Source organism: Pan troglodytes, chromosome 3 (assembly GCF_028858775.2).
Source record: "Pan troglodytes isolate AG18354 chromosome 3, NHGRI_mPanTro3-v2.0_pri, whole genome shotgun sequence".
Taxonomy (NCBI): domain Eukaryota; kingdom Metazoa; phylum Chordata; class Mammalia; order Primates; family Hominidae; genus Pan; species Pan troglodytes.
Genome location: NC_072401.2, coordinates 100,442,501 through 100,467,892, shown reverse-complemented (window position 1 = coordinate 100,467,892; position 25,392 = coordinate 100,442,501). Strand labels below are relative to the sequence as shown.

General features: G+C 40.3%; 1 protein-coding gene and 1 pseudogene across 9 annotated transcripts in view; one reads left to right on the top strand and one right to left on the bottom strand.

The window, feature by feature from the left end:
• Positions 1 to 25,392, bottom strand: part of METAP1 (methionyl aminopeptidase 1) — a 67,211-nt gene that overhangs the window by 29,100 nt on the left and 12,719 nt on the right. For 3 of the 9 annotated variants that reach the window (XM_517355.7, XM_016951908.4, XM_016951909.4), the window contains exon 2: positions 4,798 to 4,849. In XM_517355.7, the coding sequence (XP_517355.2) occupies positions 4,798 to 4,849 (52 nt within the window). Of the gene's footprint in view, positions 1 to 2,070; positions 2,226 to 2,647; positions 2,732 to 4,797; positions 4,850 to 11,211; positions 11,571 to 25,392 lie in introns of those variants that run through there. The other 6 variants (XM_063809701.1, XM_063809704.1, XM_063809700.1 and 3 more) reach the window with 4 other exon arrangements.
• LOC107974026 (activator of basal transcription 1-like) lies at positions 7,819 to 11,418 on the top strand (annotated as a pseudogene).

Sequence of the window (25,392 nt, the reverse complement as noted above, 5' to 3'; positions counted from 1 at the left end):
AATTGCTTTCAAGTCAATATTTCAAATTGCTTTGAAAACTTTATGATCATCATTTGCCTCTTTTCAGAAAGGGGTAAAGGAAAGAGGCAGGAAAAAGGCAAAGACAAGGGAGGGAACGGTCTGTTTAAAGTTCAGCAGAAAAATTAAGAATCATATCCATACACACAAGCGTGTCAGTTATTAATCTATGTGTGCTGACTGAAATATACGCAAGAATTCTACTCACACAGAAGACACTCTTTGGTGCCTGTGATGTCAACATACTGGCTGCACCTCTTATTCACATAGTAAAATAAAACTCTTATCCACATAGTAAAATAAGACTTTAAATAGCAGGAATACAAGTCCCTCGTAGACCAAGTATTGGCCTAAACATCTCCCAGTGCACTCAGACCTTTTCCTGATTATTGTCATTCTACCATAGGTTTTAAAAGTCAAACTTCAAACTTGATTTTAGAAGTGTCCGGAAAAAAAAAAAAAAAAAACTCCCCTCTTAAACAATCTATTTAAAATACAAAATGAAGGAAACTAGATGGAATCATAAAATGTTAAACTTAGAGAGGATCTTAAAGACAATATAGTGTTGTTTCTTTATTGTACATATGAGGAAACAGAGACTGTGTGGTTCACAAGAGCTGTGACACAAGAATGCCAGCCCCTGTCCAGTACTCTTAAAGAGCATGTGGCTAACTCTGGAAAGGCCCTTAAGGTACAACTGACAAGAATGCAAAAATATAGAAAATCCATTCATATTACTTTGGAAGAGAATATATTTATACTATCACATATAAAGGAATAGAAAGATACCATGCTATTGAATTTTAAAATATCTTTCTCCCCTCTGGAATTCAAGAAAGCCACTGTGAATGTTAATATCAATAGGAAAACTTTCTCATCACAGGACAAAAACAAACTTCATTCACTGCTAGTTGGGTCAAACATGACAGAAAACAGTTCAAAATGGGGGCCAACTGAGCCTGCTTCAGCTATGAAGTGCATCAAGTGATTTTGTCTGAAACATGAACCTCAAGAATAACTTTCTCCCAAAACCTAGGAGAGAAAAGCAATCAAGACGCAGGCTTTTTGCACTAGCATACTTCTGGGGAGGGGAACAGGAGAAGGTGAGGGTGTAAAAATCTTTTAAAGCTTCCTGTTGCTCTGGATTTTACCCTTCCACAGTCTATATTCAAAAGAGAATTTAGGTACAGGCACAGCAGGTCACGCCTGTAATACCAGCACTTGGGAGGCCAAGGCAGGTGGACTGCTTGAGCTCAGAAGTTCAAGACCAGCTTGGACAACATGGAAAAACCCATCTCCACAAAAAAGACGACACTTAGCTGGACATGGTGGTGCACACCTGTAATCCCAACTACTCAGAAGGCTGAGGTGAAATAGAAGGATTGCTCGAGCCCAGGAGGTTAAGGCTGCAGTGAGCCATGATTGCACCACTGCACTCCAGCCTGGGCAACAGAGGAACACCCTGTCTCAAAAACAAAACAAAACAAAACAAAACAAAAAAAAATGAATGTAAAGCAAACAAATAATATAACCCAAAACTACCAAGACAACTAAAGTTGAATATGGCAAGTTCTCCTCTCATCTCTAGGTACAATTTACTTAACGGAAAATTCACACTTGAAAAGAAAATTCGTTTACATTTTAGGATCAATTTGATCTGAGCCTTAGGTGCTAACCACATTAACAGACCATTAACAAATCTGAATTGAGCTGATGATGGTAGCACAACTGCATAATAACTAGTCTTTTTGAAAAGACTGTACAACAACAGGGCAGTATAAATAAACATTTGTAAGCTGTCTTCCAAACATCACAATGCAACAGTCCCAGGTAAAATGCAGGTAGTGTCATAAGTACGTGATACATGCAAGGTCTGGCCCAAAGTTCATCACAGTCAGGCTTTATTCTTTAAAAAGTTGTATGCAGGCTGCTTCCTCTGGTCAGCTGACACAAAATAACTACAGATGTCTAAGCTTTGCATGGGACAGGATTTTCTGATCAAAATTCTGACTCAAGTCTTCCAGAGATGATTATTAGTTTTTGAGTACTTACTATGCATGGTACACATGCTAAGCACTTCTCATGGATTTCTTTATTTAATCCTCACACAAACCTATGATTCCAGCATCTTGGAGGTGAGACTTAGAGTAGCCCATGGTCACAAAGTTTGGTGGAGCCAGTTTAAGACATTACATAACACCTTCTCTCTGTAATCCAAAAATCAGGCACACTAGTGTGAATGGGTAGGGGAGTGGAAGAAAAAGTATTACTTAGAGTTCTTTTATTAAATGCGGCTTTTATACCTTAATTTTGGCTATTCAAGATACTTGTCAAATTATTCCACCTTTACTTCAGGAAAATGAGAAACAAACACACTGAATATGTCAGCGATACATTAAAAAGTGTACAACAATACAGTCTTGAGATGTGAAATGCTACAACTTCTACAGATAATACTAAAAGTAAATGCTGCTTAAGGTACACTGTGACAGAAGACACAGTATAAAAAACATGCACCCAAGAATCAGCATTAAGTGCTTTTAATTAAGGACTTTACCATCTGAATGGTCTTTACTATATGACAAGTAAAAAAAAAAAAATCTACCTTTGAGTCATTTATTTAACTCACTTGAAAATTTCCTAAGGCTTGCATAAGAAAATTAAGCTTCTATGATTAAGCAAACTCCAGATCCAGATGTTTCAGTGGTGAATTCTATCAAACATTTAAGAAGAAATAGTATCAATTCTACATAATCTCTTCTAGAAAATAGAAGTGGGAAATATATCCCATTTTATTTTAAGAGTCCAGAATTGCTCCAATACCAAAACCAGTCAAATATATTAAAAGCAAATTACAGATCAATATTCCATATGAATATTAATCAGAGATCAGTAGACACTATACTTAAAAAAAAAAAAAACCTAACTATATCATCTCCATGACAAGAAATGCTTGCTATGTGTTATCTCACTATCACTTCTTGGACTGAAGTGCTAACTTTAAAGATGCATTGGTTCCTTCCTAGTGCAACATTCTGTTTCCCCAATGCTTTTCCTAATACTCTTCTTGTCTCTGGAGATCACCCTTCCCCACACCATTCCCTCCCTCTAGGACTGTCACTCAAAATTTACTGTGGTCAACTTACTAGGGTATGAAAGATACAGAGCTGGCCACCTGAGGATGATCTCTATCCACCACAGCCAAAGGGATTAAGAACAGCAGGTTCATCCACTGAAAAAAGTTATCCCAAAAGATCCAACAGAGCAACAGCTACAAGATGGCACCATACTAAACACTAGAGGTATAAGTAAAAATGCAAATAGCCTAAATCCAGTGTTGTAATAATCACCTTCTTTTTACATAGGGAACACTTGCTGTTTATTCCCTTGTAGTGTAAGTCAAAAGGAAATAGCCCTGCCCCTAAATATCCAGTATTGAAGAAACAGGCACACATCAATGAGTTAGCAAATCTGAGGGAGAGGCCGATTTTAAGCTTTTTTACTAAATATTGTTTAACCTCAACCCTTTATTACTTACCAATGCTTTTAACTTCCTGGGTATAAAATGCTAGTAACTGGCTCAAAGAGCTCTGCAAAATACCTAACACATTAGAAATACAGGATGTATGTAATGCATGAATGAATATAGTTAAGTGAGATTATTTAAATCCATCTCTAAATTTTGACAGAGGTAACAAATCAACGTCCTGTCTTTTATGCGTTGATAAACTTACACTGAGTCACATCATTTTTCCTCATCTCTAACCACATTTCTCCCACAACAGCCTAGCATGTCCATTAAATGTAGATGTCGCTTTATACAACTACAGAAAATTTGTCTTTTTAAAATTTGTATTTCCCTGTTCCTTCAAATGGTGGTTTGGCTGACCTCAATTAGATTTGTTTTGGTAAAAACACACTACATTCAAACTTCATTAAATCAGCTAACGCCTAAAAAAAAAATACACAAGTAGATGAATATAAGACACCAAGATCAGGTATGTAGAAACAGAAACCTTATACCAAGAACCATGTAAATAAATAGCCATGTTATTTCCCACTTCAAATTAAATCAAGCTTTGATCCATCAGGATGGCAATGCTATATAGAACAGAAAGCCCTTGTCAACTTTCAGGCAACTGTGACAGGTTGTCTTAGACCAGCCACGCTAATGACATGAATTTACAGGATAAATTAGCTGGAGCAAAAAAGGCAATGTGAATCTCAGCTACATCAGTGTGGCTGACAGTAATAGCTATGGAGCAGCTAATAGTTTTACTTTGTAGTGTCACACAAAAAACTTCAAAAAAGAAAATTAAACATAAGACTGCAGGTAATAACATTAAAACACCAAAAAACAAATAATATAGTTTTGAGTAGAAAAAGCAATACAAATTGAAACTAAAAGAAACCAAAAGGGATCTGGTTAAATGAAGCCAAATCACTCACATAACCCCTGACTACAATATGCAAACACTTCCAGCAACATAACAGTGTGTCAAAAGATGACAGCATCATCAGGTATGGCTCAAGCAAGATCCATCTATACTAACAACTATCTCATGTTTTCATGTTAAATATGTAATACAAGATTAAGATATTATCCAGACATATTTTATTTACATATCACAAAAATTTAAAATATGTCATAATTCTAGTATTCAGGATTATACTTTCAGAACATTCAAATATACACTTTCAGAACTAGAAGAATTCTTGTTTTCTGGCACAAATGCCACTTCTAAGACAAATGGTGTAAAAATCTGTGATTGTACTTACTTGCTTTCTTATGTAGTAACTTGTGAGTAGCCCAACTTCCTTTAAAACATTCCTAAAAGAACAAAAAAGGAAAATTAGTGTCAGGCCTTCCTTAATAAGAAACATTTTAAGGAATATTGTATATAAGCAAGAGTTATTGTAAACTATTTGCAAAAACCAAGACCTGTAACTTTGCGAATTAAATATTTGGGAAAAGCTTAAGAAATGACACCTGTTCAATATTCACTTCAAAAAGCAACCTAAACTTTATTTCAAATAAGCAAGGAATATTAGGCTAAATGTTATATAATAGTCACAGTTATATTTCAATTTTATGTCAACAAACTATTATGAAGTATTTCAAAAGAATCATTAGACAATTAACCAATCATACACTGGAAAAAACTGCAAGAAAATTTTTGCAGATTCTTTTATTTACAGCAGTTAGATTCCCAATCAGTCTACACACACTAAAATCACCCATGTAAGTAGTTACTATGTGACACAGCCCTGAGGCCATAAGCTATGTGAGGGAAGGGATGGTATCAAAGTTTACCACTATTGCTCAGAGCCAAGCAGAGTGCCTGGCATGTGCTAGGGTTTCAGTGAATGCTTGACTGAATGATCAGAATTAATGAGTAACTAGAAAGACTTTTCATTTAGGAAAATATGTTCATGTAACATATTTCAGACACTAGTAAGAAGTGGAAAACTGGGAAAATGAATTCAAGTAATTAATTGAATTCAAGTAAGGAACTCAAGTAATAAAGGAAAAGAATAATTCAACCAGACATAGACTTTATTTATGTTTTGAGGTTGATGGCCTCTCCTTCAAAGAGTTCAAAGTTACTCAAATAAATTATTAAAAATGCTAAGAGAATTCACAAAGTCTTACAAATGTGTTATCTTTGTAGACATAAAACTAGTAAGACACGGACAAGAAGAAAGTTAAGGGAAAAAAAAGCACGGGAAAAAAAATCCCTAGGACTACGTAGTTAACCAAATCATATTACACTAAAGCTGCCTTCTGTAAAGGTTTCCCCAAGGGACTCTGAAAGATCAGTTTCTCCAACCTCAGCTAGAATCTTCACTACTTTCTCTTTACTCTTTCTGTAGCCTCCACAGCCCGCAACAGTTAAGCAAAGAAAATCCAGGTCATCCCTATCTCTACAACCTACAACCTAAACAGATTCCAAATGTATAAAAAGGTATCTATAGGATTAGAGATTTTTCAGTTTTGAAGCTAAAACTGAGCTCAGTCTTTTGGGGAGGTTGGGTTAGTCTGGTAAGCAGAATAATGGCACTTCAAAGATGTCCACTTCCTATTCCTCAGAACCCAAGGAATGTGTAAATATAAATATGTGAGGTTATATGACAAAGGCCCCGGGGGGGTTGACCTCTTGTCCCTTCCCTGAGTTTTCATTAACTGAACTCATACCGCAGGAAGAAAGACTAAAGTCTGTCAACACACCTGGAAGGACTTTTCACAAACCATGTCTGTTCTGCAGGCCTAAAAGACTGTCCCAGGCCACTTGTCCTTGAAGCCCACTGAGTTCCCCTAAAAATCATTTACAATCCCCATAAAAACATCCACATTTCCCCATCTCCTTTTCCCCTAAGAAGTAGGGTAATAAGCATCTGTACCCCAGTGGGTTATTAGACAATCATTCTGTGATTCTTCCCCATGCACACTAATAAATTTGTATACCATTTCTCCTATTAATCTGGTTTTTGTAAGTTGATTTTTCAGTGAACCTTCAAAGGGCAAAGGGGAAATTTTCCCTTGGGTCTACACAGCCATCATTAACTAATATTTTGAAATTCAGTATATTCACTGAAAAGTAGCTACTCAAATAGCCTTGTATTCTCCTCAGAGGATTTCAGAGTGCTTTATACTTGGTTCATGAAACATCCATCAAATTCTTAGCTTTTTAACAAGAGGGCTGATAGAATTATTCTCATTAAATAAACTAAGGACTTGTCTCACAAAACAGATTCATTAGCTAAGGGCTTGTATTTCAAGATATATGAGCATAAAGTAACCAAAATATTCATAATAAACACCTCTCACCTCTTTAAGGACACCCATCTTTCTCTTCCTTACTGGGGCCATGAGGCAACCAAGTCATGGTCTTCAACATCATTAATGGTGTCAAAATATTCCCACATCTCCTAAGAACTCTCTAAGCCTAAATAATGTGCCTTCTCTAAACCACAACTTCACTCTTTTTCTTCCTCTTATTCCCCAGTAGAAGAGGAATACTCAAAATCCTGAAAGACTATCCATTCTCTGAAGAGTTAATTTCTGACTCCTTAACAGGGCAATCTTTCCCTCCTCATCTCTAACAAATGAACCAAAGACCTAACTAACCTAGATTTAGAGGTCCCCAGGCAAACACCACACTTCCCAATCTCTTCCCTTTGTATAACCTGACCTACCTAATCCTAACACTCACCGTTATAACTACGTCCTCAGAAGCTTTACCCATTCCATTAGGTCGTTTCAAATGCTACTTTCTGTAAAAAATGTACACACTTCACTCCACACACAAGCTTAACATGTCACATGTACTTATTCAATACTTGCTGAACAGCACTTTGTTTTACTACTTTATTCTCCACTTATTTAATAACACCAAAGCATTATTATAACTAGTAGGTAAAACTTTAGTTTTCAATCCAAGACAACATGCTTTTTTCTTTAGCACCAACAGGAATTTACTAAATTTAGGAGCTTATGAACCCAAAATATCTGAGACCGGTCTCAGTCACTTTAGAAAGTTTATTTTGCCAAAGTTAAGGATGCACCAGTGACAGCCTCAGGAAGTACTGATGACATGTGCCCAAGGTGGCCAGGGTACAGTTTGCTTTTATGCATTTTAGGGAGACATAATACATCAATCAATACATGTAAGACTTAACTGGTTCCATCTGGAAGGGTGGGACAACTCAAAAGTGGGGAAGGAGCCTTCCAGGTTACAGGTAGATTTAAACATATTCTGACTGGCAATTGGTTGAAAGTGTTATTACCTGTAGAAAGGAATGTCTGGGTTAAGACAAGGGGTTGTGGAGACCAAGGTTTTTACCATGCAGATGAAGCCTCCAGGTAACATAACAGGCTTCAGAGAAAATAGACTGTAAATATTTCTTATCAGACTCAAGCTCTGTGTTGATGCTAATGCTGGAAGGGTATAATGAGGCACGTCCAAATCCCACTTCCAGTCATGGCCTGAACCAGTCTTTCAGGTTAGAGTGCCCTGGCCAAGGAGGGAGAGTCCATTCAGATGGTTGCTGGGGGCCAGGGTGGTGGGCAGTTCAAATTTTATTTTTTTGGTTTACAAGCTAAAATGGGATAGTGTGGTTCTCAGCTCTGGCTCCTCATTAAAATCCTATGAAATGCTTTTCTTTACAAATAAATAGCCATGTTATTCCCCACTTCAAATTCAATCAGAATCTCTGGGAATTTGCTATATAGGTAATTCTTATTTATTTCCAGTACTGTGAATCACTGAAGAGGAAAAGAGAGTTAAGAGAAGGTGCTCTCATTTCACTTCTAAAACAAGTTATTTCCTACTGAAATCACTACTGCAAAATTATAACTCAAACAGTGAAAGAGATCTGACCTAACCAACTCTGTCTTGCTTCTAACCTCCAAGCTGTCCTTGTTCATTCCTAGGCATAGGCCAAACTTGTTCATTCCTGGGCACAGGCCAAACTAACTTCGGGAAAAACTTAGTTTATAGTTTAAAACAGGGGTCCCCAAACCCCAGGCCATGGACTGCTACTGGTCAGTGGCCTGTTAGGAACCAGGCCACACAGCAGGAGGTGAGCAGCAGATGGGCTGGCATTATTACCGCATTACCGGGTGGAGCCTGAGCTCCACCTCCTGTCAGATCAGCAGTGGCATTAGATTCTCATAGGAGCGCACAAACTCTATTTTGAACTGCACATGCAAGGAGCCAGGTTGCACACTCCTTGTGAGAATCTAACTAATTCTCGAAGATCTGAGGTAGAACAGTTTCATCCTGAAACCATATCCCCACCACCGCCAAGTCCATGGAAAAACTGTCTTTCACAAAACTTTTCCCTGGTGCCAAACAGGTTAGGAACCACTTAAAACAAAGACAATAACAGCTCTTTCACAAACCAAACCCTTCTTCCTGGAGACCAGACTGCCTTTGTAGGACTAACAAATTAGCCAAAAGATTAGAAATTATGTTTCAGGAGTCATGCAGCTGGAGGCTACAAGATTCTGACCCTCCCCAAACCGCCCCTGGGGATAACAACACTATTGTAAAACCTAAGATCAGTGCTTGAAATATTTTGCAGACTCTGCACTTGATGGATCAGCTGCCATCACCCAGATCAGTAAACTGGCTCATGTGGTCCTGTGGCCCCCACCCAGGAACTGACTCGGCACAAAAGGACAGCTTTGACTCTCTATAATTTCATCTCCGACCCAACCAATCAGTACTCCCAACTCACTGCCCACCCCCCAACCAAATTATCCGTAAAAACTCTGATCCCCTTGTAGCAGGAAGAGCCACAGACAAAACCCCTCAGACACCAAGTTAAAGAAGGAAGGGGTTTATTTGGCCAGGAACATCGGCAAGACTCCTGTCTCAAGAGCCGAGCTCTCCAAGTGAGCAATTCCTGTCTCTTTTAAAGGCTCACAACTCTAAGGGGGTCCGCGTGAGAGGGTCATGATCAATTGAGCAAGCAGGGGGTATGTGACTGGGGGCTGCATGTACCGATAATCAGAACACAACAGAACAGGACAGGGATTTTTACAATGCTTTTCCATACAATGTCTGGAATCTATAGATAACATAACCAGTTAGGTCAGGGGTTGATCTTTAACTACCAGGCCCAGGGCGCGGCGCCGGGCTGTGGGCTTGTAGATTTCATTTCTGCCTTTTAGTTTTTACTTCTTTCTTTGGAGGCAGAAATTGGGCATAAGACAATATGAGGAGTAGTCTCCTCCCTTACCCAAACGCTCGAGGAGACTGATTTGAGTAATAAAACTCCCATCTCCCACACAGCTGGCTCTGCATGAATAAGTAACTCTTTCTCTACTGCAATTCCCTTGTCTTGATAATCAGCTCTGTCTAGGCAGCAAGCAAGATGAACCCATTGTATGGTTACACTACTTTAGTATCTATCAAATTAACCAGTGCAACTAACTCCCACCTTATTTTAGGCCCCACTGACTTGCCAAACTACAACGGCTTCACAATGTATCTCCCCATCTTGAACCTCTCTCAAATTCTTTCCTATTCCAAACCATCCTAAAGTAGTGGCTAGAATTAACATTAAATGGTTTTCATAATGTGACCACCCATAATGTGTCCTATTACCTTAAGATCCTGTATTACCTCTCTCTCTTTTCCACCATCTCAAATCTAACATCAATTCATGTTTATGAGAGTGTGAGCAAATAAGCACACCATACAATGTTAGAAAGAATGCTGAGTAGTCACCTGGTAACTAAAAGGATTTGTATGTATCAAGATATAACATATATATAAATACTTACAAATAATATATAAACACATATGCAAAGACAAAAAAAAATACTTTGACCCAGTAGCTCAATTCCAAATAGTTAACCAAAGGAAATAATCTGACAAACGAGCAAAACATATGCAACTTAATGCTCACTATAGCATTACTTACTATTGTGAAAAAGAGAATTTAGATATACATCAATATAAAATAGGTTAAATTGTGATTTAACCATGCAAATGAATCTATGCAGTCATTAGAAGTAATGAAATTAGGTCGTGCTGCTCGTGTCAGTCAACACGGAGGCAGAGGAATCGGAGAAGGCCGCAACAGAGCAAAAGGCGCAACAGAGCAAAGGCGCTGGAAGGGACAGACCAGACACTAGATGTGGAGGAGGAGCAGGAGGAATCCAAAGAAGCAGCCTGTGGCAGCAAGAAGCAGGTAGTGCCAGGTATTGTGTACCTGGGCCATATCCCACCACACTTCCAGCCCCTACATGTCCGCAACCTTCTCAGTGCCTATGGTGAGGTCAGATGCGTTCTTTCAGGCTGAGGACTGGTTTGTGAGACGCAAAAAGAAGGCAGCAGCAGCTGTGGGAGGGAAAAAAGCAGTACCACAGCAAGGACTACACCGAGGGATGGGTGGAGTTCCGTGACAAGCGCATAGCCAAGAGTGTGGCGGCCAGTCTACACAACACGCCTATGGGTACCCACAGGTGCAGCCCCTCCCATTATGACCTATGGAATCTCAAGTACTTGCACCGTTTCACCTGGTCCCACCACAGCGAGCACCTTGCCTTTGAGCGCCAGGTGCGCACACAGGCAGCGCCTGAGAGTGGAGGTCGCTCAGGCCAAGTGTGAGACCATCTTCTATCTTCAAAGTGTGGAATGGGGACAATGCTTTCTTGCTGTTGATGGGGATCTTGCTCACCCAGATGGCTCCTGGACATTTGCCCAACGTCCTACTGAGCAGGAACTGAGGGCCCGGAAAGCAGCACAGCCAGCGGGGTGTGAATGGGCTCACCTGGCAACTGCCTAGGACAAGGCCCACTCCAACAAAGCACTCCTGGCCAGGATCTTTGGAGCCCCGCCACCCTCAGAGAGCATGGAGGGATCTTCCCTGGTCAGGGACTCCTGAGGGCAAGGGAGGCCCCTTCCATCTCCTGGCCCTGCTCTGTTTCCTGTCTACCTCATAATAGAATGATCGTGACTACCCAGGCAGACATTTTATTGTGTTTCTAGACCAGTGTCTCTGGTGAGGGCCCAAACGTGGAAGTTTTGTGGGCTTCCACTATTCCCCCATCTAAACTCCTATATATGCCTGGCTAATTCATACTGTCATACTAGCATGATTATGACTACTGCATATGCTTGTTTTGACTCTTGGTTGCCTACTGCTATAGGGTCCTCTTGGAATCTCACTTCCTGCCCCCAGGAAGGGCCTTGTAAGGCATGAAGAAGTTCTTCTACAAAGTTTCTTAAATCCATAAAGGATTTATCATTCCCTGGTTAAATGTTAGTATGTGTATATTCCCAGGCTGCTCCAACTTGTTCCAGTAGGTTGAGATAAGGCTAAATGAGTCCCAGATTAGGATACATGCCATTCCTTATTTGGGAACCCCTCTGACCTCTCATCACTAACTTCCTCTTTTCTTTGTCCTTTTTCCCTTCTTCCTATTTAGGAAAGTTTTAAATTATTACCCAATCCAGTTAAGTTTAGAGTGTGAGGTCCCATCCCAGCCAATGGGAACGGGACACAGCCATAGGGGATTGTGTCAGGATGTAAAGGTTATAAATGTCCCTGTCTCCTTTGTTTGGTGTGCTCTCATGGCTGGACTGCTGGTGAGTGTACCCTTTCTGCAGAAAGTAAACTAGCCTTGCTGAGAGATCCTTTGTCTCGGTGTTGATTTCTTTACAACATCGAATTCCCGTGCCCATCAATTTTGTGGCCTGTATGGGGACACTGTTTCCCCTCCAGTCCTTGGCCCTCTCTTGTGGGGAGGCACCCAGCCGCCCTGTTGCGGCAGCCCCAGGGAGATAGCCAGGGCTCACCTGGTACGAGGAATACATCTGGATTCTCAGCAATGCAGGGGACAAGGAGACTTTTAAAACCACGGGACCAGGAGACCTCGTGCATGAGCCAAGGTAGGAAAAACTGCTAGAGGGCGGCAAAGTACTTCTTTGGTGGTCCTTCCTTGAAGGGTTGTGTGATGTATGTGAGTGAATGACTGTGGTTGAGAGAAAGTGACTGTAAGACCAATGTGGATTATCTTCAGAACAGGGAACAGAGGGGAGAAAGTTATCTCCAGGGAACTGAGAACACAGGCAATAAGAAACTAACACTAAAAAGGGGAAGGCTAATCCCCGGGGAAAAGGAGGAAATACATTTGAGCAGACAAGATATCCCTGAGCTGGAGGATCTGGGGGATTGAGTCTACTGGGAAAAAGTCTCACCCAACAAGGGGAATACTTCTAGTAGGCCTGCAACTGGAAACAAGGCCAGAGATGAAGGAGGCAAGAAAGACTGAATCCCTCCTGATAGTCATTTAGGACTTATGCTTACACACTGGAAAGAAAATGAAAGGACTAAATATAAGAAAAAGCAACTAATGATCAAGTATTGTTGCTTTCTGTGGACTCAAGAGCCAATTTTAAAACCTGCTGTTTTCTGGCCAAAATATGGCTCGAATGAAGACTGGGTCTGCCAGCTTCTAATACTGTATGTTAATAGCAAAAGTTGTATGTCTTCAGAAGAGATACACTATGCCATGTGCTGGCAGCTGGGGACAGTTTCTCTTTATCCCCTAAGGGATCTGAAGCAAGGGATGGAGGAGGGTAAAAAGAGAATATCCAGTGGGATCCCCTAAACCATCTTCCTCCTTTTCTAGTCCCGCCTCCTCCTCCTCAGGCAGCGGTTAGTCCCACCTCTTCCTCAGGTGGTAGTCCCGCCTCCTCCTCCTCAGGCTCCGGAGGCAGAAGCCTCTGATATCTCCTTAAAAAGAGGGCTTCAGAGAGAGATAAAACAATGTAGAAGGGATATTCAAAATTTTCCCTTTCCCTGCGCTTCCGAAGAGCTGGCTTCTCAGCTCTTCCCTCTACTGGAGGTGCCACAGGGTAGGGGTACAACTGGATTCATGAACGCCCCTTTAACCACCTCTGAAGTCCGAGGTCTAAAGAAAGAGCTTAAGCCTTTGCTAGATGACCCAGAGAGAGTAGCAGAGGAAATTGACCAGTTTTTAGGTTCTAAACTATATACTTGGACTGAATTAATGTCAATCCTGGGTATCCTCTTTTCAAAGGAAGAGCGGAACATGATCTGCAGAGCTGCTATGGGGGCCTGGGAACGTGATTACCCTGCCAGTCAAAATATTCCGGCAGCGGATGTTACATTTCCTGCTCGGGACCCACAATGGAATAATAATAATGCTGCTCACCAGAAGAATATGAGGGATCTACAAGAATTAATTATAAAAGGTATCAAGGAGTCTGTACCCAGACCCCAAAACCTCACTAAGGCCTTTGATGAACAACAAGAGAAAGATGAGGGACCTATGCACTTTTTAGACTAAGGGAGCAGATAAGAAGGTATGCTGATTTAGATCCTGACAGTCCACTAGGACAAGGTATGTTAAAATTACATTTTGTTACCAATAGTTGGCCAGGTATCGTGAGGAAGCTACAAAAGATAGAGAGGTGGAAAAATCGGTCAATTGAAGAACTTTTAGCAGCAGCAGAGAAAGCATACGTGAGAAGGATGAAGACAGACAAAAGCAAAAGGCAAAAATTTTTTGGCGGATTTCACTAGGACCAAATATAACTGGGATGAGATTTTGACCAGTGTCCAGGGGTGCCATCTCACAGAGAGGCAGGGGTCGAGGTTGAAATGGAACATGAGAAGACCACAGCATATGTCATAAAGGATGGAGATGTAGAGCAGATGAAGAGAAACTAAAACAAAGGATCTCCAGAATAGAACAAGAAGGGGGACAAGATAGGTATTATAAATGTGGAAAAACAGGCCATTTTAAGAGAGAATGCCCTGACCTAAAGGCCACAGAGGAAATTCCTCCTCTCATGCCAACCTTCGGAGAGGAAGAATACGGGAGTCAGGGGCTCTTTCTTTTCCACCTTGAGTCCCATAAAGAGCCCTTGATAAATTTGGAGGTGGGACCAAACCATTAACTAATAACATTCCTCATTGATTCTGGAGCTACTTGTTCTTCCTTATGCTTTTCTCCAAGTGGCCTCAGCTGTTCTCCAGAAGAGCTACTATTATCTGGGGTGAAAGAAGAGAGGTTTAAGGCCAAAATCCTAGAAGATATAGAAGTCAGATACAAAAATCAGGCAGCTAATATTCAATTTCCATTAATTCCTGAAGCAGGCACTAATTTGTTAGGAAGAGACTTAATGCTAAAGTTAGGTCTTGGACTGAAAGTAGGGCCAAAGGGGTTCCTTCCCTCTCTCCACCTGCTAACTACTGTTGATGAGAGGAAAATTCATCCGGATTTATGGTCAAGAGAAGGAAAGCAAGGGAGTTACGGATTCCCCTGATACAAATACATTTAAAGGTTCCAAGGGGGAGTAGCCCAGAGAAAGTAATACCCAATCTCCCTGGAAGGCCGGGTAGGACTAAAACCTGTGATTGAAGGCCTTATTAAAGATGGACTTTTAGAGCCTTGCATGTCTCCGTATAATACCCTTATCCTACCTGTCAGGAAGCCTGATGGATCCTACCTATTAGTACAAGATCTCAGAGCTATAAATGAAACAGTTCAAACCACTCACCCTACTATGACAAATCCATATATTAACCTTAGTAAAATTCTGTAAAGTCATCAATGGTTTACTGTAATAGACTTAAAGGATGCTTTTTGGGCACGTCCTTTGGCTGAGGACAGCCAAGATCTATTCACATTCAAATGGGAGGACCCCCATACAGGACAGAAGCAGCAGTACCGGTGGATAGTATTGCCCCAGGATTTGAGGATTCACTGAATATTTTTACTCATGCTCTAGATAGGATTATTAGAAAGACAGACACTCCACCACATTTACAATTAATCCTATATATGGATGACATACTTATATCTGGAGAAGATATAGAAAAAGTAAGTGAATACTCTGTGTACTTCCTGAATCATTTATACTCTAAGGGACTGCGGGTCTCCAAAGAAGAGCTCCAATATGTAGAAACAGAAGTTAGACATTTAGGTCATCTAATTAGCACGGCCAAAAGGAGAATAGGACCTGAACAGGTCGAGGGAAATGTCTCCTTGCCCCTGCCTCAAACAAAACAGGAACTCATTTCTGGGATTGACTGGATACTGTAGATTATGGATTGATTCTTATGCATTAAGAAGTAAATTGCTTTATGAGAAATTAACTAAAAATAGGCCAGACCCACTTATAAGGACTTCTGATGAAGTAGACCAAATAAATGAATTAAAAGCATGATTAATATCTGCCCCTGTCTTAGCCCTGCCTTCTTTAGAAAAACCCTTTCATCTTTTTGTTAGCACAGACAATGGAGTGGCCCTTGGAGTACTCACTCAAGAACAGGGAGACCACCGGCAACCAGTTGCCTTTCTGTCCAAAGTCTTAGATCCAGTTGCCAGCGGCTGTCCCAGTGAATCCAGTCTGTGGCAGCCAATGCCATATTAGTGGAAGAAAGCAGAAAGATTACCTTTGGGGGATACTTAACAGTAAGTACAACCCATAAGGTCAATGTCATCCTAAATCAAAAAGCGGAAAGATGGCTGACTGATTCTAGGATTTTAAAGTATGAGGCTATCCTATTAGAAAGAGATTATCTAACTATACCACTGATAGTTCACTCGACCCTGCCGGATTCTTAAGAGGGAATCCATTGCTGCAAACAGAACATTTGTATCTAGATTTAATTATGATACCAAGGTATGACCAGACCTATCTGAAACCCCTTATAAAACAAGACAACATTTGTTCCTAGATGGGTCCTCTCGGATGTTTGATGGAAACAGGCACAGTGGATATGCTGTGGTGGATGGAGAAACTCTTGAGGAAACTGAATCGGGGCAATTACCTGATAACTATTCCGCCGAAGGCTGTGAACTATTTGCTCTCAGTCAGGCCCTTAAATATCTAGAAAATGAGATAGGAACACTTATACAGGCTGTAAGTACGCTTTTGGGGTAGCGCATACATTTGGAAAAATTGGGACAGAAAGAGGCCTGATGAACAGCCAAGGCCGAAAGCTTGCTCATGAGTCATTAGTGACTTGTGTTTTAAATAATCTCCAGCTACCAGGAGAAATAGCTATTGTACATGTCCCTGGACACCAGCATGACTTTTCATTTGAAAGTCGAGGTAATAATCTTGCAGATCAGGTAGCCAAAAGAGCAGCAATGGCTGTGAAACAAATATTTCATCTAACTCCCTCCCTCCTCTCCCCCAAATTAGCTCCTATTTTCTCTTCAGCCTAAAAGGAAAAACTAAGCGAAATGTGGGCTAAAGAAAATACAGAAGGGAGATGGATTCTCCCAGATCAGAGAGAGATGCTCTCCAAACCCCTTATGAAAGAAGTTCTGTCCCACTTACACCAAGGAACATGCTGGGGCCCTCAGGCCCTATGTGACGCTGTCCTCAGTCTATGGATGTACTGGGATCTACACCCTGGCCAGACAGGTCACTGACAGCTGCATTATCTGTAAGAAAACTAATAAGCAGACCCTAAAGAAACTACCTCTAGGAGGAAGAACACCTAGGCTAAGACCATTCCAAAGTGTTCAAGTTGATTATATTGAAATGCTGCCAGTAGGCTAAAATACCTATTAGTGATAGCAGACCATATCACTCATTGGGTAGAGGCCACTCCTTTCTCAAAGGCCACTGCCAGTAATATAGTGACGGCCTTAATTGAACGTATTATACCCAGGTTTGGATTAATAGAAAATGTTGACTCAGATAATGGGACCCACTTTACGGCACACATTATGATAAAACTGGCCCAGGTGCTGGACATAGAATGGGAATACCACATTCGGTGGCACCCCTCCTCCTCCAGGAGAGTAGAAAGAATGAATCAGACAAGTCATCTAACTAAATTTTAGAGACTCATCTACGATGGACCAAATGCCTCCCTATTGCTTTATTCAGAATCAGGACAGCTCCCCGAAGAGATACAGGTTCATCCCCCTATGAAATGTTATATGGATTGCCTTACTTACATTCCTCAGCTGATGTGCCTACCTTTGAAACCAAAGATCAGTTCCTTAGAAATTACATATTTGGACTCTCCTCTACTTTTTCTTCCCTTAAAACCAAAGGTCTTTTAGCACAAGCACCACCCTTGGAATTCCCAGTACACTCGCATCAGCCTGGAGACCACGTCTTCATAAAGGGATGGAAGGAAGGCAGGCTCGAGCCAGCCTGGGAAGGATCCTACCTCATGTTATTGACCACCGAAACCGCAGTTCGCACTGCCAAGAAGGGGTGGACCCATCACACTCGAGTCAAGAAAGCGTCGACACCCTCAGAATCCTGGATTGTGGTCCCCGGGCCAAGTCCCACCAAGTTAAAATTAAGAAGAACCTAACATACCTTTATTTCTATTTTTCTTTCTTTCCTCTCACTATCTCTCATTTTATTATTAACATAACTAGATTGGAATCATCTCAAGTGATATCCTTTGATGCTTGTCTAGTGATGCCATGCAGGGACCTACATAACCAAAGGCAACTAGCCTCCTCAGAAAAATATCTATGTCCTGGTCCCCCATTTAATCTAACAGTCTCTCACTCCCATAGATGCGATCAATTACAGCCAAGACGCCGCTTCTTCATTCCCACCGAATGGCAGCCTTGCAGCAGTTGGAATGATGTTCTATGGACCACTCAATACAGAGGCTGGACCTCTACAGGAGGGGTTTGTACTGAGCTTAGGCCTAATCTTTATTTCACATAAGGAAGCATTTCCCCTGATTGTAAGCTTTATCAGTGTAACCCTATTCTTAATTCTAATATAGATAATCAGCCAGCTATCGGCCATCCCTACGGTATTGGGCAAATGTCAAAGGGGAAGGATCCGATAGGGAGGTTTGAAATACGCCTTCTCCCTCTTCCTCCTTTCCCTTCTCCAACCCCAGTAGTCTCGACTTTAAATCAAACTTCTATTATCCCAATTAGTCCTTTACTAAATGATAAGACAAAAGCATCAGTAGTACAAGTAAATGACTTAAAGCAGACTTTAGCTATTGAGACAGGGTATCAAGATGCAAATGCCTGGTTAAAACGGATTAAATATTCTGTCCACACTCTAAACAAAAGCGACTGTTACACTTGTGCACACGGTAAGCCAGAGGCCCAGATTGTCCCCTTTCCACTTAAGTGTTCTTCACATGCGACAGATTTGGAGTGCGTGGTAGCTCTCTTTCAAGATTCTACAGCCTGGAATGATGAATCTTGCCAAACTCTCTCTCTGCTATATCCTGAAGTACAACACCCTGAGGGTCAGCCCCCGAGGGCCATTCAGCCTCCATCTTCCAGAGCAGAGTTTGCCTCATGCCTCTCACGGCAGGAGGAGAACTCAATATTCCTTGGAAATTTCACAGGATGCAGGGAGGTAAGGCACTTCTAAGAGCTAACCCATGAGGCCTCCATCAGCCATCCTTGAGTGGGACATATGGTGGTAATGTCGGGGGGCACTTACTGGATACTCCGCCATATAACTGGAATGGTACTTGCACTCTAGTCCAATTGGCTATCCCTTTTACCCTGGCATTTCATCAACAAAAATAGGAAACACCCCACCACCAACACACTAGAAGAGCTCCTTACAGATCCTTTGATCCTCATATCCACCTAGATGCGACAGGTGTTGCAAGGGGGGTTCCTGATGAATTTAAGGCCAGAGATCAGATAGCTGCTAGACTTGAGTCAACGTTATTTTGGTGGGTCACGATAAACAAAAATGTAGACTGGATAAACTATATTTACTATAATCAACAATGATTAGTTAACTACACCAAAGTGGTCAGGGGAATTGCAGATGAATTAAGATCTACTAGCCAAATGACACAGGATAACAGAATCACTCTTGATATGATGCTAGCTGAGAAAGGTGGTGTTTGTGTAATGATTAAGACCCAATACTGCACGTTCATTCCAAATAACACAGCCCCAGATAGAAGTATAACAAGAGCCCTAGAGGGACTTACTGCTTTATCAAACAAGCTAGCTAAGAACTCTGGCATAAATAACCCATCTCTAGCTGGCTAGAAAACTGATTTGGAAATTGGAAAGATATCTTAACCTCAATCCTCACTTCCTCTGTAACTGTGTTAGGTATACTTCTACTTATTGGATGTTGTGTCATACCCTGTATTCGACGGCTTGTACAAAGGCTCATCAGTACAACCCTTAATAATCTATCCTCTGCCTCTCCCCCACCCTATTCGGAAAGGTTGCTTTTATTAGGGGATCAAGCCAAACAACAAAGCAGAGACTTGCTAGACAAGTTTGAAGAATTATAAAACAAAAAGAGGAGGGAATTAAAAGGAATGGAGAAGTTCCTCAAAGTTTCTTAAATCCATACAGATTTATCATTCCCCGGTTAAATGTTAGTATGTGTGTATTCCAAGGCTGCTCCAGCTTGTTCCAGTAGGTTGAGATAAGGCTAAATGAGTCCCAGATCAGGATACATGCCATTCCTTATTTGGGAACCCCTCTGACCTCTCATCACTAACTTCCTCTTTTCTTTGTCCTTTTTCCCTTCATCCTCTTTAGGAAAGTTTTAAATTATTAACCAATCCAGTTAAGTTTAGAGTGTGAGGTCCCATCCCAGCCAATGGGAACGGGACACAGCCATAGGGGATTGCATCAGGATGTAAAGGTTATAAATGTCCCGTCTCCTTTGTTTGGTGTGCTCTCGTGGCTGGACTGCTGGTGAGTGCACCCTTTCGGCAGAAAGTAAACCAGCCTTGCTAAGAGATCCTTTGTCTCAGTGTTGATTTCTTTACGAGATCAAACTCCCATGCCCAACAGCCTTTATTTCCAACTAGGGGAATAATGCCTAGTCCAGGCAATATTTTTCTGTTTAGTAGTCACAGGTGAGGGTGGTATTAGCATCTTTTTTACGTAGAAAAAATTGACAGTTAATGCGGTGGACTGGGTTGGGAAGAAATAATTTCTTCCAAATGTATTTATAGAGAATAAAAATATTTTCATAAAAGAAAGAAGTAATGAAATTAATCTTACATGTGCAAAGAAGTCTACAATGTCTTAGGTTTTAAAAAAATAGGTAAGTTAGAAATGTGAAAAATCCACAAATATGTGGAAATGAAACATACTCTCAATCCAATGTGTCAAAGAAAAAGTCACAAGGGAACTTCAACACAAATAAAAACAAAAACAAAAACATTTAGTATGCAAAACTTACGGGATGCATAGTAAGAACCTTGGTCTTCACAATCCCTTATTTTAATCCAGACACTCCTTTCTATTAATTCCAGTCCCCTAGATAATAAGTTGCCTCTTTCAACCAACTGCTAATCAGAAAATCTTTGAACTCACCTATGACCTGGAAGACCCCACTTCAAGCTGTCCCACCTTTGCGGACCAAACTAGTGCACACCTTACATGTACAGATTAATGTCTGCCTGTAACTTCTGTCCCCCTAAAATGTATAAAATCAAGCTGTAACCCAACCACCTTGGGTACACGTTTTCAAGAACTCCTGAGGCTGTGTCACAGACCTTGGTTGCTCTTATTTGGCTCAGAATAAACCTCTTTAAATCTTTATTAAAAACAAAAAAAAACTTTATGGGATACAGCCAAAGATGTTTTAAAAGGAAAGTCTACAGCTGTAAACATATACACTAAAAAAGAAACACCTCGGCCGGGTATGGTGGCTCATGCCTGTAATCCCAGCACTTTGGGAGGCCAAGCGGGGCAGATCACCTGACGTCAGCAGTTCGAGACTAGCCTGGCCAACATGGTGAAACCCTGTCTCTACTAAAAATACAAAAATTAGCCAGGCGTGGTGGCAGGCACCTGTAAGTCACTGCAGCTACTCGAGAGGCTGAGGCAAGAGAATCACTTGAATCCAGGAGGCAAAGGTTGCACTAAGCCAAGATTGCGCCACCTCACTCCAGCCTGGGTGACAGAGCGAGACACTGTCTTAAAAAAAAAAAAAAAAAAAACTCACATTAACAACCTGACTTTTACCTCAAGAACTAGAAAAAGAAGAAAAGATAAAACCTAAGGCTAACAGAAGGAAATAATAAATATTAGAAATTAATAGGCAATAAGGAAGACTGAGGTAGGAAGGACTGCCTGAGGCCAGGAATGCAAGACCGGCCTGGACAACACAGCAAGACCCCATCTTTACCCAAAAAAATAAAAACAATGAAAAGAAAGTGGCCAACCCTTAGCTAGACTACCGAAGAAAAGAGATAAGACTCAATAACTAAAAAGGAGGAGAGAAAACTTCCAAGCTCATTTTTTTTTGTTGTGTTTTGTTTTTTGAGATGGAGTTTCACTCTTGTTGCCCAGGCTGGAGTGAAATGGAGCGATCTCTGCTCACCGCAACCTCCGCCTCCTAGGTTCAAGCAATTCTCCTGCCTCAGCCTCTCGAGTAGCTGGGATTACAGGCATATGCCACCACGCCTGGCTAATTTTGTATTTTTAGTAGAGATGGCATTTCTCCATGTTGGTCAGGCTGGTCTCGAACTCCCAACCTCAGGTGATCCGCCTGCCTCAGCCTCCCAAAGTGCTGGGATTACAGGCATCAGCCACCACGCCCAGCCCAAGCTCATACTTTGAAACCAGCATTACCCTTATACCAAAGCCAGATAAAGACTAAAGACCAGTATCCCTTATAAATATTGATGCAAAATCTTGAACAAAACACTAACAAATAAATTCAATAGCACACTGAAAGGACTATACACCATGACCAAGTGGAATTTATTCCGGGAATGCAAGAATATTCAAAAACAAAAATCAATTTAATACATCACATTAACAGAATGAAGGATGAAAATCACATAATCATCTCAATTGATTCAGAAAAACCATCTGACAAGATCTGATACTCCTTCAAAATAAAGACACTCAACAAACTAGGAATACATGAAAATTACCTCAACATAACAAAGCTCATATATAAGACGCCCATAACTAACATCAAACTCAATGGTGAAAGACAGAAAGCTTTTCATCTAAGTCCAGGAACAAGATAAAGATGCCAGCTCTCATCACTTCTATTCAACATTGTATTGGAAGTCCTAGCCAGAGCAATTAGGCAAGAAAAAGAAATAAAAGGCATCCAAATTAAAAAGGAAGAAGTAAAATTATCTCTGCTCACAGATGACATGATCTTATACATGTAGAAAACCTTAAAGATTTCATTAAAAAAAAAACTGTTAGAGCTAATAAACTAAAGTTGCAGGATAATCAACACAAAAATCAGTTGCATTTCTGTACACTAACAATGAATAATTTTAAGATAAATTAAGGAACAATTCCATTTAAAAATAAATTTCCATTAAAAATAAAATACCTAGAAATAAACCTAAACTAAGGAGGTTAAAAGACTTGTATAATGCAAACTACAACACGTTGCCAAAAGAAAGTAAAGGCAACACAAATAGAGAGACATCCCATGTTCATGTATCTGAAAACGATAAGGTTAAGATATCAATATTACCCAAAGCAGTTTACAGATTCAATGCAATCCTTACCAAATCCCAATGGCATATTTTGCAGAAATTGAAAAAAATTCTAAAATTCATATGAAATCTCAAGGGACCCAAATAGCCAAAACAATTCTGAAAAAGAGCAAATTTGGAAGACTCACACTTCCTGATATCAAAACATACCAGAGCTACAGTAATGAAAATGGTGTAATACTGGCATAAAAACAGATACACAGACAAATGGAACAGAATCCAGAAATAAATCCTTGTGTATTTGGTCATGTGTGTTTTTTGGGAGGTTTTTGTTTTTTAAAGATGGGGTCTCACCTCGTCACCTAAGCTGGAGTGCAGTGGCACAATCATAGCTCACTGCCACCTCAAACTCTTTAGGGCTCAAGGGGTCCTCCTGCCTCAGCCTCCCAAGTAGTTGGCACTACAAGCGCATGCCAACACGCCTGGCTAATTTTTGTATTCTTTGTAGAGAAAGGGTTTCACCATCTTGCCCAAACTGGTTTCGAATTCCTGGGCTCAAGCAATCCTCCAGTTTCAGCCTCCCAAAGTGCAGGGATTACAGGTGTGAGGCACCACACCTGGCCTCAGATGATTTTTGACAAGGGTGCCAACAGGCAAAGAATAGTCTCTTCAATAAACACTGCTGGGAAAACTGGATCCAAATGCCAAAGAATAAAGTTGTGCCCTTATCTTAACCATATATAAAAATTAACTCAAAAGAGATTAAAGACCTGAACATGAGACCCAAAACTATAAAACTCCTAGATGAAAACATAAGGGAAATGGGGAAATCACTTTGTGACAATGGACTATGCAATGATTGTTTGGAGATAACACCAAAAGCACAGGCAATTAAAGCAAAAACAGACAGATGAGACTACTCAAACTTAAAAAACTTTTGTTCATCAAAGGACACAATCAACAGAGTAAAAGGTAACCTAAGGAATAGGAGAAAAGATTTGCAAATAACATACCTGGTAATGGGTTGACATCTAGATTGTATTTTAAGACTCTTACAACATAACATCAAAAAATGAATTAACCCAATTTTTAAAATGGGCAAAAGACTTAAGCAGACATTTCTCCAAAGATGATATATACTAGCCAACAGGCATATGAAACGTGCTCAACATCACTAATCATCAGAAAAGTGCAAATCAAAACCTCTATGAAGTATCAGCTCATACCCATTAGGATGACTACTATGAAAAAAACAAAACAGAAAAGAACAAATGTTGGTGGGAATATGGAGATATCGGAACCCTTGTACATTGTGTTGGAATTGTAGAACAATCCAACTACTATAGAAAACAGAATGACTGCTCCTCAAAAAACTAAAAACAAATAATCGCGTGATCCAGCAATCCCACTTCTGAGTATAGATCCAAAAGAACTGAAAGCAGGGTCTCAAGGAAATATTTGCACACTCATGTTCATAAGCACTATTTACAATAACCAAGAGGTAGAGACAACCCAAATGTCCATCAAGAGAAGAATGGATAAACACAACATGCGGTACACATAAAATGAAATACTATGCAGCCTTACAAAGGAAATCCTGTGACGGGTACAACAAGAAGGAACTTTCAGGGCATTAAGTGAAATCAGCCAGTCACAAAAGAACAAATATTGTGTAATCTGACTTATATGAAATGTCTAAAGTAGTCAAATTCATACAGAAAGTAGAATAGTAGTTACCAGGGGTTTGGGAAACAGGACAAAGGAGAGTTGCTGTTATAGGGCTATGGAGTTCAGTTCTGCAAAATGAAAACGTTCTAGAGATCTGTTTCACAACATAAATATGCTTAACACTACTGAACTATACACATAAAAATAATTAAGACAGTAAAATTAAATGTTTTTTATAACAAAATTTTTAAAGATATGTAAAAAATGGTAAATTACAAAACTGTATAGGTGTATATAATGCAGAGCAACAATTCTATTTTATTTTGAAAGAAAAAAAACAGCAGCTAACATTTGAGATTTTACTACATACCAAGCACTGATTAGGCAGAGAATTAATCCTCACACCACTACCAAGACGTAGGTACTATTATCACAGATATCTCATTTTACAGATGAGAAAGCTGAGGCACAGATTAACATGTCCAAAAAACACAGGGGTAATTAATGACAAGTCCAAGTTTTGAATGCAGGCCCTCTTAAGACAGCATCCATGTTCTTAACCTGTATATAGTACATATGTAAAAATCTGGAAAGATAAGAAACCAAACAATGCTTTGGTTTTAGGATGCTAGAATTATGATAGTTTTCACCTAACACACTTCTGTTTTAAATTTCTGCAAAGATCATGTACTCCTTTTTATAACAATATATTTAACAGGAAATATTTACATTTTGGAAAAAAATACTCAACTGAACAGCAAGGTCTCTATCCCTACTAACGATCATTTCATTTCCTTA